This window comes from Ochotona princeps, chromosome 23 (assembly GCF_030435755.1).
Source record: "Ochotona princeps isolate mOchPri1 chromosome 23, mOchPri1.hap1, whole genome shotgun sequence".
Lineage (NCBI taxonomy): Eukaryota > Metazoa > Chordata > Mammalia > Lagomorpha > Ochotonidae > Ochotona > Ochotona princeps.
The window spans coordinates 34212306-34231348 of NC_080854.1; the positions used below are offsets into that span (position 1 = coordinate 34212306).

General features: G+C 44.6%; 1 protein-coding gene across 3 annotated transcripts in view; it reads left to right on the forward strand.

Moving 5' to 3' along the window:
- The window catches only part of CTNND2 (catenin delta 2), a 702327-nt gene that overhangs the window by 481674 nt on the left and 201610 nt on the right, over positions 1-19043 (forward strand). For all 3 annotated transcript variants that reach the window (XM_058680080.1, XM_058680081.1, XM_058680082.1), the window contains one exon: positions 6485-6617. In XM_058680080.1, the coding sequence (XP_058536063.1) occupies positions 6485-6617 (133 nt within the window). The remainder of the gene's footprint in view (positions 1-6484; positions 6618-19043) is intronic.

Genomic DNA, 19043 nt, shown 5'->3' on the forward strand with positions numbered 1-19043 from the left:
ATGAAATGATGTAGATTTAATGAATAATACAAACTCCAGATGAGACGAGAAGCCCCTGACTGGAGGGAACAGTACAGCCTGGGTGGATCCAAAGCTCTTTCAAGCTCCCACAGTCGAGCACATGCCTGTGGGACATCGTGGCTCCATCCAAGTGCTTCCTGCAGAAGCTGGGGTGGGATTCATGCTTAGGATGCAGCTTGGGAGTTAGAGTTTCCCAAGAAATAAGCCCTGAAGTATAAGCCAGTTGTTTCTAAAAACTGTATTACAATTGAGCTTGCTTTCCACATTGTAATAATTCCAGTGCTGCAGTCTATATAGAGAGACCTTTTTTTAAACCAACTAATTGTATAGGGCAGCTTCTTTAAAATGACAGACTATCCAGTAATATGGATTAAGATTTTGCTGCTTCCATATGTCTAGCTTTGGATAAGTTCTCCTTGGTCCTTAAGAAATAGGATGCTTTATTTCACTAGTTAAAAAAAAATCTTGGGGCAGGCATTTAGTGCAATGGTTAAGTGCACATTCTAAATCGGAGTACCTAATTAAAGCCCTGGCTGCATTTCCAATTCCAGTGTCTCACCTGATACATCCCCTGGAAGGCAGTGTGATAACTTAAGTAACTGGTTCACTGCCACCCACGGGAGACCTAAACTGGGTTCCAGAATCTTGGCCTTGGCTTGATAGAATCCAAGTTGTTGTAGCATTTGAGAAATGGACCTACTGGACAGAAGGTCTCTCTCTCCCTCTGTCTCTCGCTCTGGGTGTGGGTGTGCGGGTGTGCATGTCTGTCTGCTTTTAAAACAAAATGGGAAAAAATTGTATCTAACATTTTTGTGACTGCCATCCCTGTAACCTGACTAAAAACCAGCAGGCTGCCTCATGACTTTGAATCTACTGGCTTGGCTCTGGCCGTTGCAGCCGCTTGGGGAGTGGATCACTGGGCGGAGGATCTTCCTCTCTGTCTCTCCTCTGTGTATATCTGACTTTACAATGAAAATAAACGAATCTTTAGGGAAAAAAATGAATCCAAAATCTGTATAAGCGTAGTTCTTAAAATTCATTTTTGGAGTTCAAATGTTTGTTAAGCGAGGGCATCTCCATGCTCCTATATCTCCGTAGGAGATCGTTCAGGTTGCAACCAAGGCGAGTGCTCTTTCTCAACATGCGGCTTTGCTCATCACCGGAGTTTGAATTTGTGAGGACTCTTGGGCTTGTTTCAGTGGGAAACTTGGTCAGCTGTTGTGACGGGCGGATGCGCTCCTTGGTCCCAGTGCCAGCAGACAACAGCAAGGCGTTCCAGAATGTGCTGAGCCTTGTGATTTCAACAACCCAGCTAGTCCGAAGAAGAGTGAGGATGTACTCACAACATTGTGGGTCTGTGTGACAGGTTTCAATGGAGGAAAAGGTTACATTTGCATATTCTCCAGTTCCATTAACATTTCTGAAGGAAATCCCAGTAATGCTTTAGAGTTCTAAGTTCAGCTTCTTAGGAAATTGTGGGTGGTTCATACTGCTTCTTTCTTTTCTTCTTCTAGTTGTATAGCAAGCCATTTCTGGGGGCCCACACTGGCTGCCAGCCACGGCTCATTGTGTCCAAATATCCCAGCAGCTCTGCAGGGCAGGACTCATGCTCTCAGCAGGGCAAGCCGACTCAATGCACAGCTGCTCCTGAGCGCCCCCTCCCCATGCCAGTCAAGACCCAGACCTGAGCCCCAGGCGGCAGAGACAGTTCATGGGGAAGCCTCATGCAAAGAATGTTGCCATGACCTTCAAAGGGCAACCCACAAAATTTAAGTTTTGTTACAAGCCATGGCTGGATCTCTCTTAACACTTAGACTCTCCAAATAAGTATACTGTCCAAATAGCTACATCAAGAAACATTGAGTTTGTTTTTTTTTAAAGATTTATTTTTATTACAAAGTCAGATATACAGAGAGGAGGAGAGACAGAGAGGAAGATCTTCCGTCCGATGATTGACTCCCCAAGTGAGCCACAACGGGCCGATGCGCGCCGATCCGATGCCGGGAACCAGGAACCTCTTTCAGGTCTCCCATGCAGGTGCAGTGTCCCAAATCCTTGGGCTGTCCTCAACTGCTTTCCCAGGCCACAAGCAGGGAGCTGGATGGGAAGTGGAGCTGCCGGGATTAGAACCGGCGCCCAAATGGGATCCCGGGGCTTTCAAGGCGAGGACATTAGCCGCTAGGCCACGCCGCCGGGCCCAAACATTGAGTTTTTAAAGAAGTTAAATGATATTATGTAAATAAAGAATGAATACTTCCTCTGTAGCAGCCTTATATTAATAATTCTGGGAAATCATCTAGCTCTTAAGAGTTTACAAAGCACTTCCATATATAATCATTTATGCTGTCATTTATTAAGATAACCTATGATATCGATGGTATTATTTTCTATATTAGATTCATGGAAACCAAGGCTAGCAAAAACTAAGGATTTATTCCCTTTATATGAGACAGAAGGGACAGAAGTGTAGCTTCAAGTTCTGAACTCTTTGCCGGGTCCTATGATGAAGAATGCTGTGTTCATTCTAGCATGATAGAGGCCACAGATAACAGTGCACATCTGTCAGCAAGTATGACCAACCAGCAGACAAGGATGAGTGATGGCCTTGAGGGCTGTGCGGGCCAGTGAAGTCATGAGGGCCGGAGGGCTGGTCTTCCTGGTCACTCTCCTGGGTGAAGAAGAAGTCTATAAACATGTTTGAAGCAGAGAGGTGGTACAGTCAAGCTGGCCTATGAATGTTTAGATGCCTCATGGAGAAGACTGGATGATATAGTGGGACAACAAGGGACATGTGGCATTCCGAAGGCTGTGACAGGGGAAGGAATGGGGCTGACAGCAGCCTTTGTTTTTATTTGTCTGTTTGTTTGTTTTGTCTTTAAGATTTACTTGTTTAGGTTGCAAAGTCAGATATACAGAGAGGAGGAGAGACAGAGAGGAAATCTTCCGTCCGATGATTCACTCCCCAAGTGGCAACAATGGTCTGAGCTGAGCCGACCTGAAGCCAGGAGCCCGGGTGCAAGATCCCAAGGCTTTGGGCCATCCCCAGCTGCTTTCCCCAGGCCACAAGCAGGGACCTGGGTGGGACGCGGGGCCTCCGGGATTAGAACTGGCCCCCACATTGGATCCAGGCATGTTCAAGGCGAAGACTTTAGCCTCTGGGCCACCATGCTGGGACCCAGCCGCCTTTGTTTTAAACTATGAGTGAGTAGCTTGGATCCTTTTGGAACTTAGGCTTCTTTCAAGTGATCGCCAGACCCATGTGAGTTTGAAGAGTGTGCATGTCCATAGATTTTACAAAATTCATGGAAAATAAAATTTAAAAGAACCCAGTTTATGTTAGCATAATGATTTTGAAATTCAGATATATAAGGGACTGTAAAAATTTCAGCGAAAATGTGAATTATGCAAAAGCTATGTATGGGTCAAAAACTATTTGCACTAAAATAACTCATTTCCAAAACCCTTTTAAAGTACTTTGCACTCGCAGAGTCCTTTCTTCAACAGATACTCTTGATATTTGCTGCCTGAGCCACTGCTAATCGCGCCATTACCATCTGGTTAATAAAATAGCCTGCAATGAGTTCTTTACACATCGCTTTCGTATTGCACAAGCTTACCTGAATCCACCTCAGCTATTCAGTGTTTTTACATAACACTTCTAATTTTAATTTACAGATTCTCTATAGATTTTAATTTAATGTGTGTGAAGGTTATCATTCTGGAGGGCCACTCCCGTGAGAAGGACTTTGCTTCTCAGTGTTACAGAGATGGCTTAGAGTCATGCAAAAAAGAAGAAATAAAGGAAAACAGGCTTCACATTTTAAAATCATAATTGTTTCTACTGTGATCACACAGCTAAGAAGGATTCAGGAGTTTATCCGTTACCAGCAACCATGTAACTGTAGTTCTTTGCAAATGTCTTTTTGAAGATGTGCATCTGTCTGCCTAAGAGTGTAGGCTTGCTGAATGCCTAACGCACGCTCAGCCAGCTTCTTCATCTTTCAAATCATAGCAAAGCCAACCGCCTCATGTTGTCTTCAGCACCAGGGAAGCATCCGCATCTTTCAGGGTTTGCTTGACAGCCTCTGCCAGTTGTGATAAAGGAAGAAAATGGGTTAGAATCCATGAGAACATTGTTAACCTCTGACTCTTCCTTCTGCATCGCATTTGTCCTGACTCAACTCCCCACTGACAGCACTGACCTGGCATCAACAGGATGTCTGGGTGGGAGTTGTTTCTCCAGGAGAGTGTGCTTGTTGAAAGCCACCTCATTTCTCTTCCAGCCTCTCTTTCAAGTACACAGTGCCTTCTGTGACTTCTGGGGTCACGTGTTTTAGCTGTGGTCCCAGAGCTTGCTGTCATGTCCCTGTTAAAAATGGGCTCCGTGAGGAAATGCTGCATTATTAAAGAGAAGATGCTCTGTGTATCTCTTTATATTACCTTTTCTATTCCATAAAGTGAAAGGCATTTTTAAATGGCCAAGAACAATGGAAGACAGGTGAATTATTCTATTCAACAAAGAAAGTTGAAAAAAGTCATCAAAACAGAGTTTATTTGTGGGGGGGCATTGTTAAGAGTTTTTACAAATATATCTTTCTTCTATATAATGAATTCTAAAAATACAACTTTAAAAAAAAAATGGGCTCCGTGCTACAGAAATGGAATCCGTACTGCTGGTCCTGTTAGTACCATGGACAGAGGTTTTGTCAAAGAATATTCATTTGCATAATGGTGCAGGAAGCCTTTGTTTATAACAGACTTAAATATTTTATAGCATATTTCTGAAGACTATATAAACAGCTTTCTGGAGTACTGTAGTTATAAAAAGGATAAGGTAAAGATAAAATTTATTAATATTGTGGGACTAAGCCTGCCTCATTAAATAGGTAATTTCCTTTTATAAGTCATCTAATCACTGTACTACCTCTTCAGAGAATCTGCTAAGGAACCTATTTTATTTTAAGTTTTCCATATTTATTTGCTTGAAAAGCAGAGTTATAGAGAGAGGGGAAGAGAGAGCACGCTTCCATTCCTGGTTCGCATCCCAATGGCCTCAACAGCCATGCTGGGGTTTGCTGTGCTGAATCCAGGAGCAAGGAACTCTGCTGGAGTCTCCTACATGGGTACAGGTGCCCAAGGACTTCAGCCACTTGTTGCTGCTTTTCCAGGCACATTAGCAGGGTGTTGGGTCAGTAGTACAGCAGCCATAGCATGTACTACCGCTCACCTGGGGTGCTTGTAGGCAGTAGTTCACACCCACACTCTTTCCTTGGAATTTATTTTTAAAGAGATCATGAAAACAGGAACAACAGCAGTAAAAATGAAAATTACATTGACAACATGTGCTGCATTTCAGACTAGACCCTTGTAATTATACTTTGTCTTGTCTGATAATTTACTGAGTCATTCTATGTTAGAATAAACTCAACCTCTATAAATTACCCATGTCTGCCCAAAGAAAAATGTTTATGTTTATATGATCTTGTGCTATTTTGTTGTTATTATTATATAATCTTCATAAGCAAACAGCTTCAACTGGTATGCTTAAGAATGTAAATATGTATATGTATATATATGTAGGGAGGGGACTATTGTAATAATGTGGGAGAAATAAGTTGGGAGGATGGAGTATGGGGAGAGGGTAAGGGAAATCCCAGGGCCTATGGAATTGTACCATAAAAGTAAAAATAAAATAGGAGGAAAATAAATTAATTAATTAAGGGTCTTCAAATAAAAAAGTATATATATATATGTATATATATGTGGAGTGGGAAAAATTTATATATCTATCTATATATGTATGTAATATAATACATTACATATTACATATATAATAATAATAATTATTATTACAGTGTTTCAAATAGTTCATGGAAACTTAAGTAAGAGATAATTTAACTTTAATGGCCCAAATATTGAAATGCATACATAAAAATGGCATCAGGAAGTGGGTAATTGTGTATTATGAAAAAAATATTGGAGAAAAAAATTTTTGGACCAAAATACTTAGCTTTTAATTGTGCTTTCTACAAGCTTTTGAAAATATATGTATGTATTCACGTATGTACACTTAAAAATTATTCCCTTAGGAAAACCTTTTGAGCTCCCTCATTTATCTCTTATTTGTTGATTCCGTTCACAGTCACAGCAACAGAGAGCAAGGTCTCTGACCTTCTCTGATTGACTCCCAAGATGGCGGAACCATCTGGACCTGGCCCAGGCCAGAGCCACGATCCAGGTTTCCCATTTGGGTGATGAGAACTCAGGTCCTTGATCCATCATCTGCTGCCTCCTAGGCGCAGTGACAGAGAGCTGGTCCAAATCTTCCTTTAAGCGGGTTCATGTGTAAGCAAAGCAGAGCAATCATTTGTGAAGTATTTCCCGATGAATTAACAGGTGCACTCAAAGAATGAGTCAACAGTTGGCAGGATTTGGCTCTCATGTTCTGCTTTCCTTTTTTCAGAGAATTTGGATGGAGAGACCCGGAACTGCCTGAAGTGATTCAGATGTTGCAACACCAGTTTCCCTCGGTCCAGTCTAATGCTGCAGCCTATTTACAGCACCTCTGTTTCGGGGATAATAAAATCAAAGCCGAGGTAAGCAATCCTTGGATTTCCCAGTGGCTGCCGTCAGATTCCGAAGCACAGAAATACGGAGAGGGGAAGGCACGGGAGCTGAACTTGTGTTCCATTGACACATAACATTTCTCATCTGATTAACTGGGCTACCTATGCACAGATTTGTTTTTTCAAATATTTGGATCCTGGGCGTTAGAGGATCAGGGATGCACAGCCGTAATGTCAGAGACCAGCTTGTCAAATGCTGTGCCTTTGAAATCATTAGTCTTTCAGGCCCCGGTTTCAGTTCTGGGAGTATTGTTGCTGCCCTGAATCCTTTAGAACCGCAGAGATCAGTTGTTATTTCCTGAAGTTGCAACTAAGTTATTACAACCAATGTATCCTATGGAGAACTAGTCATACTACAGGATCTCAGCCAAGGGAAAGGGTTTTAGGCTAGACTCAAGTTTTGGGGCATTTACAAAGGCAAAGGTTACTGTCACAGAAAAGAGAGTAATGATGAAACATGGACACGTGATCCGTTATAGTCGCTGGTTTCTATGTCTGTCATGTGCCGATTTTTTAACCTGTTCTTGGTTTTTGGAACCCTTCTAAAGGGCGGACGTGTGTGTGTGTGTGTGTGTGTGTGTGTGAGTGAGAGAGAGAGAGAAGCAGAGATATTGATTGATTGCTTTCTGAAAGATCTCAGTGGTCACTCCTGCTAACTGATTTTTTTAGAAAGCAAAGTATTTATGTAGAAGCATCTGAATAATCAAAAATTTAAAAGAAAAATCTTGTAAACTATTATAAGTCATCTCAATAGCATGTAAGCAGTTTTGGGAGATAAGTCTGAATTAGTTTATGAGCAGAAAGAAGAAATTTGAAGATACAATTCTAATTTATTGTGCATTTTGCTTGCTCTCATTGTGGTGCATACAGTCTTAACAATTTTTCATCATTTTTTTCCATCTGTCTTCCCTGTCTGTCCATTTCCATGTCAGAAGAATAACATATCTCTTTGTGAAAGGAATATAGAGACTGGGTCTCAGCCTGGGATAACTTGGTCCTGAAGGTCCACTAGCAACAATGTGATTTTGTTTGTAAGACATTGTTCGTGTCACACCTGCAGGAGGGTGTGGTGCTGCAGAGGTCCAGGGCTATTGCACAAGATCCCGTCATACACAGGAAAGTCACCAAAATAAAGAATCACCCAGCCAACATTTAGAGATAGGAAAAAAATATCACAATTTGAGATAAATCTGAAATGTGAAGTGATATGTACCGTTAAACTGACCTTCCAAACACAGTCTGTTTTTGTGACTTCTGTCCTAAGTGGAAGCTGTTGTAGTTGTTCTCTGTAATAGACAACAAGATGGTTGTCTGATTAGGAGCAAGCATTTCAAAGGTCATGGGTTTGTGGGCTTCTCTGAGGGTCATGAGAGTGTTGCGTGCCCTGATTGGAAGTGTTGTGGAAGGAAGTCACACCCAACACTCTGCCATGATGTCAAGGCTGCTGATGTCACTCACATTCTGAGAGGTTATGAAAGCTTTATGGATTAAATAACAAAGCTTTCTGGGATGGGCAGAGTCCTGCCCACACATGTCCACAGCTGGCTGGAAAGAACTTCTGGAATGGAGCCTGGCCCCAGGCTGTTCGCGGTCACTGAGGAGGGGGCTCACTCATGCATGTGGGATCTGGGAAGTGACAGCAGGTGGGTGGGGTGGGGAGGGTGGTTCTCAACCCCTTGTAGGTGCCAAAGAAGGATGATCCAGAGATCTGCCTGCCTAGATGAGGGATGGAGGGAGCGAGGCAGGGTGAGGCTCGAAAGCTTAGAACATCGGTTCCCACTCGGCGTGGCAGCGCCCCTCCCCTCAGACAGCTGGAATGAGAAGGAAGGAGGATGATCATGACCACGGTGTTCCCTGACCCGAGTGCACACATGGAATGGAGAATGGAGGAGTGAGGGGAACGAATGAACACAGAGTAATCAGTCCAGGGTGTTCCTGTCCCAGGCTTGTGGAGGCATGCGCATGCTTACACCTGCATTCGTGTACATGCACATCTGTGCACACACACACACACACACACAAGAGCTAAGACACAGACCCGTGTTGTCCTTTCATTCTAACTCAGAGCCCAGACTGTTAGTAATTGGCTCTCTCTTTGTGATGGATGGCTGCCTGTCATGTTTTCATACACAGGTATTGATTTTTGTAATTACCTGTTGTCCAAATACTAATTTTGCAGGCACTAGCCTTTCCAAATTTACTCAGTCCTCTAGTCTTTCTATTGCATTTTATTGAATTGATTTAGCCCTTCAGTCTACATTTCATTATTGGTATTGACTTTTCTCACACAATGGATAGGCCATTGAGCAAAAGGCAGAATTAAATATCCTATACGTGGAGGCTCACAAATCATGCCTCTCACTGCTTATTACAGTGCTTTGTACAGTTTTCTTATAATGAAGTCAAGAAGCTCAGATGTGTTCAAAAGGATGCTGGATCATAAAAGTACAAAGTTGAGAATTCACTTCCATAAATCAGCAGCCGAGAACCCTGTCCCTAACTTTTCCTACTAGTTTTGCGAACTCGGGTTTGAGACAGTCTCCCGAATGAGAGGGTGAAATGGCTTGTAGTTCAGGAGCCTCCAGGGACTGAGGTAGCCTTTGCATTACACCGGGTGCCCTGACCCAGGGTAGGATATTTATTTAAAATTAGTTTGAAAACCTACAGCTGAACAAGTAAGTGGATAGGAGGATATCACATGGGTCAGAGTTCAGAGGTAGGCTGAAATAAAACCACAGAAAAGCAGTTGACAAAAAAGTCATGAAGATGCTGGGTGGAAAAGGCCTGGGGTATTGCCACAGACATGCAAGTCTGCACCATTCATTGCCATGGGATGATGGTTAACTGGAATGCAAATGTTGCCATGGGCATGGATGGGTGGCAGGAATAGTTGAACACTGTCTGGTCAGTGTCCAACACAGTGAGTTTTGAAGAAGAATTATTAACCAAGAATCTTGGTCAGGTGTAAGGGCTACAGGCTTCTTTGGGGAGTTTCCTTGGTATTGATAATTTTTCAAAATCTTTTTTAAAAAGTGTTTGAAAGGATAAAGGAGAGAGAGAGAGAGAGATCTGCCATCCATTAGTTTGCTCCCCAAACACCTGCAATATCCAGGGCTGGGACAGGCCTCATGCAGGAGCGAGGAACCCCATCCATGTCTCCCATGTGGGTGCAAGAAATTGGGCTGTCACTACTGCCTCATAGGTGCTTCTGCAGGAGGCTGAATCAGAAACCAAGTTGGAATTCAGTGCTCAGCACTCTGGTGTGGAATGAGAAAGTGAAGTGGAGGCTTAATCCACTGGGCCTCCATTCCTGCTCTGCCACTGTGTTGACAACTTTGGGTACTTTTTCATTGATTTTTCTTGAATCTTCCTCCTCAACAGATAATGCTCAGATTGTTCTAGTGATTTAGGTGGGAGGATTTCGATTTATGTTCCCCATGATCTCGGACACCACAAGAGGAGGCACATTAGGCTGACAAGCACATACACTCCTGCCCAGTTAGACACACAGGAGCCGTGTGCACACTTTCACACTCGATGCTGGCATTCAAGACCATGTGTCTGCTAGAGGTTAAAAATCATTTGTGCATTTTCAAGTGACAGAAGTGCTATTTTAAAATATTTTCTTTTATGATAAACTAATAGATCGGTGAAATTTATTTTGAGTTCATTTAGTAACAGGTTCAATGTTTAAATAATTTTTTCCGTGTGCTGACATTTAACTGCAAAACCACTCATGGCATGACTGTTTTCTTAGGGAAAAAAAAAAGTCTTGAACTTCATTATGTGACAGTACCTGTGAGGAGGATGGATTAACGCTCATTTCTTTGTGACAGAAATGTCCATTGGCCATCACAGACAAAGGACTAATTAGAATTTTTATCTGATCACGTCTTAAAATGGGCTTTAGCTGTTAAATAGGCAGCTGAAGTGTTTGAAGATCGTGTACAGATCTGCACAGTTCTCAGCTATGAATTATTATCACAGGAAACCAATATTGATGTCATTTTCCTAATTGCCCTGAAGCCTCTTGTCCGTTATGTGATCACAGTGCCTCCTATGAAGCATCTTTCTTTTTTAAAACATGGAATTTTCAGGTTTAGCAGAGAAGAATGGCTTACTGAAAGAATCCAAATAGGAATATGTGGACCCTGCCTTTAAGGAGTTCCCAGTGGGCTGGAGCCACAGTATGTAACAGGGTAGTGTGTATTAATGAAAAGGCAAACTTTCAGCACGCAAGAATGTTTAGCAAGTGTTTGAAACCCCACTCTGGGGACTCACGGAAAGCTGCTTGTAGGGATGACTACAATGATTTTAAACGTGACGGTGCCAGGAAGTGTATAGCCAAGGCTTAATCACTTACAGCTGAGGGAAGGCAGTGTAGATGGAGGGAAGGCAGTCTTGGACATGCTCCTGCTCTTCTCTGTCTTTCTCTCTGCCCTCCCCTTATTCTCTCTCCCCGTGGATGGCTCTCTGTACGTGTTTAATACATCTGTATCTTTTCTCCTAATTTTTTTCCAAGTTGCTATTAGCTTTTTCTAATCAGAACTAATGAACTGACTTCTACATAGCTTTCTCCTCCCCTTAATTTTATTTTATCCAGACCAATTTAAAACATGCATATGTTCAAAAAAATCATCTAGACTTGTTCCTGTCTACCTCACTTCAAGTGCTCCATGATTTCTGTTTTATCCTTCCTTCTTTCTGCCTCATAGAGTTCAAGAGAAGGCACTATCCATCTTTTCAGTTGATTACCCTTGAATCATTTCTTCTCTTTTTCACAAAAGAGTGTTTATTTGCCATGTGTCAGTACAGAGTGTAACATTCATCTTAAGCAAGAGCACTGCCATCAGCTGCCTGCACTTGACACTGGCTGTTGTATTCCTTTCTGGTCACCCCGCTGTAACTGTTGGTGTCCAGACTGCAGAAGGGTGTGAAGATTCCATATATCCCTGTGGGGACAACATGCGTGAACTGCCAGTCAGGGCCAATGCTTATATAAAGTGAGTTTTTGTTGCTCCAGGCAGAGTTTTTCATTTGTTTGCTTTTAAAGATTTATTTATTTATTTGAAAGGGAGAGTAGCAGAGACAAAGTTCAAGACAGGGAGAGAGTAAGAGAGAAAGAGAGATTGGGAGACTGCAACCAGGAGCCAGGAGCTTCATGCTGGTCTTCCATGCAGGAAGAAGAGACTCAAATACTAGGGCCATCCTCAGTGCTTTTCCAGGCCATTGGCAGGAAGCTAGATTGGAAGTAGAGCAGCTGGGCCATGAGCCAGCACTTGTGTGGGACGCAGGCATTGTCCCTGCAGTTTTATCTGCCATACTACAATGCTGGTTTGTCATATACATGGATTTTTAAAAACGTTAGACATCAAGATAATCTTTGGATTTCATTTTCTATGAAATTTCTGTGACAAATGTAAAAGCAATATGAGTTTTGTAGACAGACTGTCCATATTTGGCTTTGTTTGGGCTCATCCTTCACATTTTGGGATGTGTTCTTGCGAGGTGGGGAAATGTGTTAAAGGTACAAGGATTAGATTTTGATAGAGTTCATGCTCTGTGGAGAATTTCAAGCTCTCTGGAGTCTGCAGTCTTTACAAACACAGGAAAGATGTGGTATGTGATCCACAGTGAGCACTGTTGCCTCTGGGAGCCAGCCCTGCACAAATGAAGAAGATGGCCTCTCCTGAATGCTTGGCTCTTCCTACGGGAAGGATGATAGAAGAGGCTGAGAAAGAGTGACTGAGCCAGTTCGTCAACCTGAAAAGGCTGTGCGTCATCCTCACTAGAGGAGATAGCTGGTAGACAGCATTGCTAATGGGCTGGGACAGAATTACAACCAAAGAGACCAAGATGATGCCACACAGGTATCTGCCACGCAGAGAGCAAGTCAGAGCCGCGGTCATTGGAAGAGAAGAAAGAACCAGAGGCAAGGCATGTGCGGGGCTGAATGGTAGTGGTGAGGCGATGCTGTCTTCTCCAGGGCGGTGGCAGGGGCGGTGCAGCCAGGTGGCTGGACCTCCTGCTCCTCCACCTGCCCCCTCCTGCTGTGCACATCTTCATCTTCCTCACCTGTGCCCTCTGTAGCCATCCTCTGCCCCTTTTCACTCTTCTTTCCCCTTCATTCCTCCCTAAACCTGAGTGTATTTCAGCCCTTTACAGACTCATTATCCTGCTTTGGCCATCTTCCCTAAGGCTAAAGAGATGAGACACCGCTTTGGCAAAGGTTTGGCGTCCGACACAGCAGGGAATCGTTTAAGACCAGAGTGACAGTTCTAGGTCAGATGTCAAGGCTGCTTCTGGCCGACATTATTGCTTCAGCAGCAATAATGCCCTGTTAGAAAGTAAGTTCATGATTACCAGCACCAAGTTCATGATGGAAGATCCTAGTCTGGTGTAGGAGCTGTGGAGAAACACTGGAATGTTTCACATGAGAAAGTGGGAGAATGAAAGAGCCGCACTGAAGAAAACTGGGTGCAGGAAAGGGAGCCACTGCAGTGTTGGCAGCAGCCAGAGAAGCCCGCCATCTCACCTAAATGACGGCCAGCTCAGCCCCCGAATCGGTGACTTGCCTGGTGTTGTAGGGCATGGGGAGAGTGCATTCAGGGGCATGATTAGGTATAAAAACAAAGGCCATATGCCCCATAAAAAATTGTCCCAGCCAGGAGGCAGGTATGGGATTTAGCTGTCTTCCTATGGGACTGTGATGACAAGAGTTGAGGCAAAGTGTGGGTATCAGACAGCATGAACAAGGCTGCCTTATGGGGACAGCAGGGCTCCAGTCAGCCACCTGACAAATCATGTCTGTGACCACTGGCAATGAAGGTGCCCACGTGCCCTGCCTCGGGGGAGAGATGCATCTCCTTCTTCTACTTCTTACCCCCAACACAAAGGAGAAAGAGGGCACGTGCCCATGAGGACACTGGGGCTTACATCCCGGTTGCTCCACGAGGAGGGATATAGACAAGGGCTAGAGGTGAAGATTCACATGCAAGATGGGCAGGCTTAATTCTTTGGGGCTAGAATGAGACCGTTCTCATAGTCAGAAAGAAAGGGAAGGGAAGGGATCAGACTGATGTGATCCATTTAGCTGCCCTGCCTTGCACGAGAACTGTAATTAAAACCGCCCAGTACACAGGCTTCTCTTTGCACTGCAGAGATGAGTGAAGACAGAAACTGGGTCACCACTCGGGAGCAATGATGCAGCAGGTCTCGGAAGTTTCTTGGCTGGATTTGTTAAACTTCCCTGGGTTATTTTAACTTCATTTCTTCTTTGGCCCTACCTTTCCTTCTACTTAAATGGATCTTTTTATCTGCCCACTCCCTGGAATTGTTTATAGCCTTTCCAGTAGTGAGCAAGAGGAAGCTGTTGACCTGTCAGAATGCCAGCCCTATAACAATTGCATCCCTGGCAGAGAACCCGGCTCCAGTCTAGGACACGTTCAGTGCATCGCGTTACATTGTGTTGGTACACTCTGAAGGTGGCTCCTGCGTGGTCTAAGTATTTTAGGAAGTCCCACTTGCCTCAGGGACACAGTCCAGCTTCATCTCCACCCTCAGCTTCTACACAAGCATTTCGGCCATCTCCTGTGGTTGTTCTGGGAGGTGGCAGAGAAACCTTGGCCCTCTCTTCCAGGTGGCACCTGCTCCTTAGTGCTGCTGCCTCGCCACCTTAAGGGCTTGTTTCACAGAGAAAATTGCAGAGTCACTGAACAAAGAAGAGGCATCTTGCTTAACTGTCTTCTTTTCAAAGTTTTCCCCAATAAACCTTCTCCAGGGTTCTCTGGCACACACGGCCCAGTGAAGGTTTGCCAGTACCAACAAACAGCAAGAAGGTTTTGATTTACAGGGTTACCAAGTTTTCCTCCTATGTGTGTTTGCACCACCATTCTGCACCCACCTGTTCACAGCCTGTTTCACTCACAGCTCCAAGTACAAGCTGGAATCACGCCTTTGAGGGTCTGGCTACGTACGCAGCTTCACCAAGGTTATCGTTCCACTTCCTTCAAAATCTGGAGATTCCGACATCCTCATTCTGGTGAAATGGCCGGTGTGGAAGGCCTCTGCTGTCAGATCCCTGCGTGTGCCATCCTGGATGTGTGTAGCGCTGCGGGAGCCAGACATCCAGAGCGACACAGTGGCTTCTGGCTTAGGCACATTTCTGGCTCAGCCACAGTGCCATTGTTCAGGAACACACTCTGGTTGCAAGAAATGTGGCTTTCTACCAAAATCTCCCACACATGTTCTGTCATATCTCTTTGCCATGAGGTATACATCATTGTTACACATGTTTTTAGATAGTTCAAGGAGAGCTATAGGTGATCCTTCTGTGACTATTCCGTTTGGTGCACTGTTAACCAAACCCCAAATGTGAGAGCAAGGAAAAAGATGTGTTTTGCTAAGAGCTCTTCAAAATTCAAATGGCTCTTCTGTTCTCACACTGCTTAATTAATTGGCCTCTTACATAATAAGTAAAATACTGAGCAGGTATTAACTCTTTTGTTATTCGTACTTAATTATATGTATGGAATGATTTCTGTATTTCTGACAGATCTATACAAACTGACTTTGGTTTCCAGAGATGGTTTGAAGGGAAAGAATGGCTGAAATGTATTTTTCCTGCTAGTCATGAAGCATCAGGAAGCCATACCCCCAGGATAGCTCTGAAGCCTCCTGGAGCCACAGCGTCCCTAAGCTTCAGCAAGGCGTGACTAATACTAAACTACCCAAGACCTCCGTGTTTATACGGCAGAGTGCTTTAGCAGGAATCCTGGGAATTCTTCCTCAGCATTTTACCACACAGAAGGACAGGTTGCCCACCCAGTTCCTTGTGGGTCCACGAGTGGGGGTGGGGCTGTCCCTACGACCAGCCAGTCTGTTGTCAGGGGCAACATACTGAAGAAAACTGAAGGCATAAAGGAAGAAGGCTAGAATGACAGTGCTGGTGCGAGGAGGAGTGGTGGGCTGTGAGACCACAGGTGAACCGAAGGGCGGGAGGAGAGTGCAGGTCGGGACCTAGCAGGTGCAGGAGCCACAACATGGCGAAGCATCTGTGTGAGGCCTCCAATCTCGGACTCACCAACTGCCTGGTTCTACTCAGACTAAGCCGCGTCCTGTCCACGGTGGTCACCTAAGACTACTGAGCATGCTTCTTCACCCTGGACTCTAGGGAAGAAAGCAGAACCCCCGCCCCCCCGCCACATGTGCCTGTGCATTCTTAGGCAGACGCATTCTCAGCTCTGTGTGTTGCAGATTCCAGAGGTAGCGGGGAAGCACAGGCTTAGAAGGTCGCCTTTCTGTGTTAGGAAGACACACGTTGTCAAAGGTAAACAATTTACTTCCCAGGTTGTTCCTCAGGGTTCCCCTGTAAAGATGGAGCTGTTCAGGGAGGAACCAGGTGAATTTGGGGAGGTGGAGTGAAAATTGGGTCCCCAGCTTGCAGGCTTGGCTAGCTTTATCTACTCCTGAGAGGTACCCTTACACTACGCCTTGCATCTGTAGGCAACACACACCAATACCCACAGTGGATCCCTGAAACATAGCCTTGTATGCCTTATACAGCTGTATCTGTGATAAGGTTTAAATTTATAGATGAAAGACAGTAAGAAATTTCTAGCAATGACTGGTAATAGAAAAATTATGACAATAGTGTAATCATAGTGATGTGAAAGTGGTCTCTATTACCTAATTGTAGCATGCTCACCATTTATTGAGCTGTAATTGAGTGCAGGTGTCACAAGCCACAAGAAGCAAAATCTCAGACGACAGGGCTATGATACTGAAACAGCCCTGGTGGGTGGAGCTCGTAGCCAGGCTCACCGCCTCTCAGCCTGCCATTGGTACACCACGTAGTCACGTGTCCTAGGTGGGCGTGACACTCAGGCTGCAGCTTCCATTTGTGAAGACAGTCTGTGGAGAACATAGAGATTGAAGGGAGTGGGCGTGAATCCTGGCACCATGGTGGCCAGGCCATGTTCAGCCCAAGATTACAGCTTCACGTCTGCCAAGCAGAAGGGACTATTGCAGCGCAGTGTGTTGACTGTCTCCCTGATTCTTGATGACTTGCAACATTACGCTGCATAGAAATGACACTCCAAAGAGCACAGAATCCTCTCACTGCTGTAACACACAAAGATACTTAAAGTTTTTGGCCAGAAGATAAATCCTTCATTATTATAACAGGAAAACAATGTGTGGTGCCAATGTCTGTTTGGCAGGCAGTAGAACAAGGTCACCAGCTTGCTCCAAGACAGGAGATTCTCTTCAGGGAGAAATCAGGCTCTTTTGGTCCTGTCTGTTGCCATTTGTCATGTCTAGCGGGCATGGACTTGTGGCTGTAAGGATGTAAGGCAAAGCAACTAAGCCTATTTCTCCCCATTTAATATAAGCAAGGATTCAAGCTTTAAAAAAAGATTCAAGTTAAAAAAAAATAGTATTGAACTTCTGCACCCACATGGGAGACCCTCCTGGAGTTCCAGGCCCATGGTTTCAGCTTGGCCCAGCCCTGGCTGCTGATAGCATTTGGAAGTGAAAGAGCAGATGGAAGATTTCTCTGTCTGTAAATCTTTCTGTCAAAAAAATGTAATTTTTTTAAAAATATATTTATTTTTCATTAGAAAGGCAGATATACAGAGAGGAGGAGAGACAGAGAGGAAGATCTTTCGTCCAATGATTGACTCCCCAAGTGCCTATAGTGGTTGGAGTTGAGCTGATCTGAAACCAGGAACCCAGAGCCTCTTCTGGATTTCCCACGTGGGTGCAGGGTCCCAAGGCTTTGGGCTATCCTCGACTGATTTCCCAGGCCACAACCAGGGAGCTCGATGGGACACGGGACTGCTAGGATTAGAACCGGCATCCATATAGGATCTTGGTGCATTCAGAGCGAGGACTTTAGCTGGCAGGCTACTGCCTCCGGCCCTCAAAAGAATGTATTTTTTTAAAAAGAATTAACCCCTAATGCAAAACTGTCCCTCCAGCCTGGGAAAAAGTCTTGGATGCTGGAGATCTGTCCCACAAGGTAGAGCCACACCATTTACTGTGACTCCAACTATAGCATTATCCCTGAAGAGTGACTGAATCCAACCTGCATTGTTCTGTGTTCGTGTCCTGAACGAACCGAGACCAAGTATCTGGTGCAGGCAGTGGATTTTGTGCTGATTAAGCATATCCTCCCTTAGAAAACCTCTGGAAGTCATGATGGATTGAATAACTAAAAACTTCCAGAAGTGGTGACACTGTTACCTGGCTTGTGATGAATGGGTAGTGGACTCTGTGCTTTGCAGCCAGCAGAAAAATTGGAGTTACCATGGAAAGAGGGAGAAGAGGGGGCAGGGGCATGGCAGCCTGGGGCAGGTCATTGACAGGTCCTTTGCCTGTGCCTGGAGGACGCAGGTGAAAACTTCTTGTCCGGAGGACACTGAGAACAGCTGTGTGGGCTTTGTTTGTGCCTTTGTAACAACACGAATTAGAATTAGTGACCCAAGTTTGTGGCTGCGCGATTCTGGGGCTCAGTGTCTGAAATCAGTTTCCTGGCTGAGGGCACCATGGAGGTTGGATGCCCTTCTCCCACCCCAAGGCTACTGAGAGCAGTCCGCTCCATTGCCCTTCTCAGCCTCTCCAGGCCACCTACTGTCCTTGACCCAGGCTCCTGTCTCTGTCTTCAGCGTTCACCGTGCCAACCTCTGTTTCCATCACCACGTCTCGTCTCTCTTGCTTGGACCCTTCCATCTCCTTCTGTAGAGACTCCAGAAAATCCAAACTCCTCTTCAGAGTTCTTTATTGGAATCACAGCAGTAATGTGTCTTGCTGGATAAACTGTTCCTAGGTTTGGGGACTTGGAGTGTGGACATCACTGAGGGAATAGAATTATTCAACCTACCATTATGTCCTTCTATTGAATACCCTTTGGGGATGTGGATTGGGACTAATATTGTCCCCTTCCCTGAAAGACTCTAGAAAATTTCATGTCCTTATAGCAATTTGGCTAATTTTAGAAAAACTCCATTGGAGACTCAAAAGGGGAGAAGGACCTTGGTCGAGTTCATACGGTGGGAGAGGGAGAGCGACAGAGGTGGAAGGGGTTGCAGAGTGAGAGGGCTCATAGGCAGCAGCCAGGCAGTCCTGCTCATCCAGGAGGTCTGGGTTAATCTGTCATACCCAGCAGAGACCAGAGAGCCCATGTCTAGGACCAGTTGGTTGCAATTGGGAAGCCACGTTTTCTGTGGTTGATCAATATGTGACTATGACACAAAAGAATTGGGGGGAATGAAAAAGGAATGTTCAAAATCAAATGGCCTATTTAAAAAAGGTTTGTTTATTTATTTGAAAGGCCAAGTTAGAGAGAGAGGAGAGAGAGAGAGATTTTTCCGTGTACTGATTTACCTCCCAGATGGC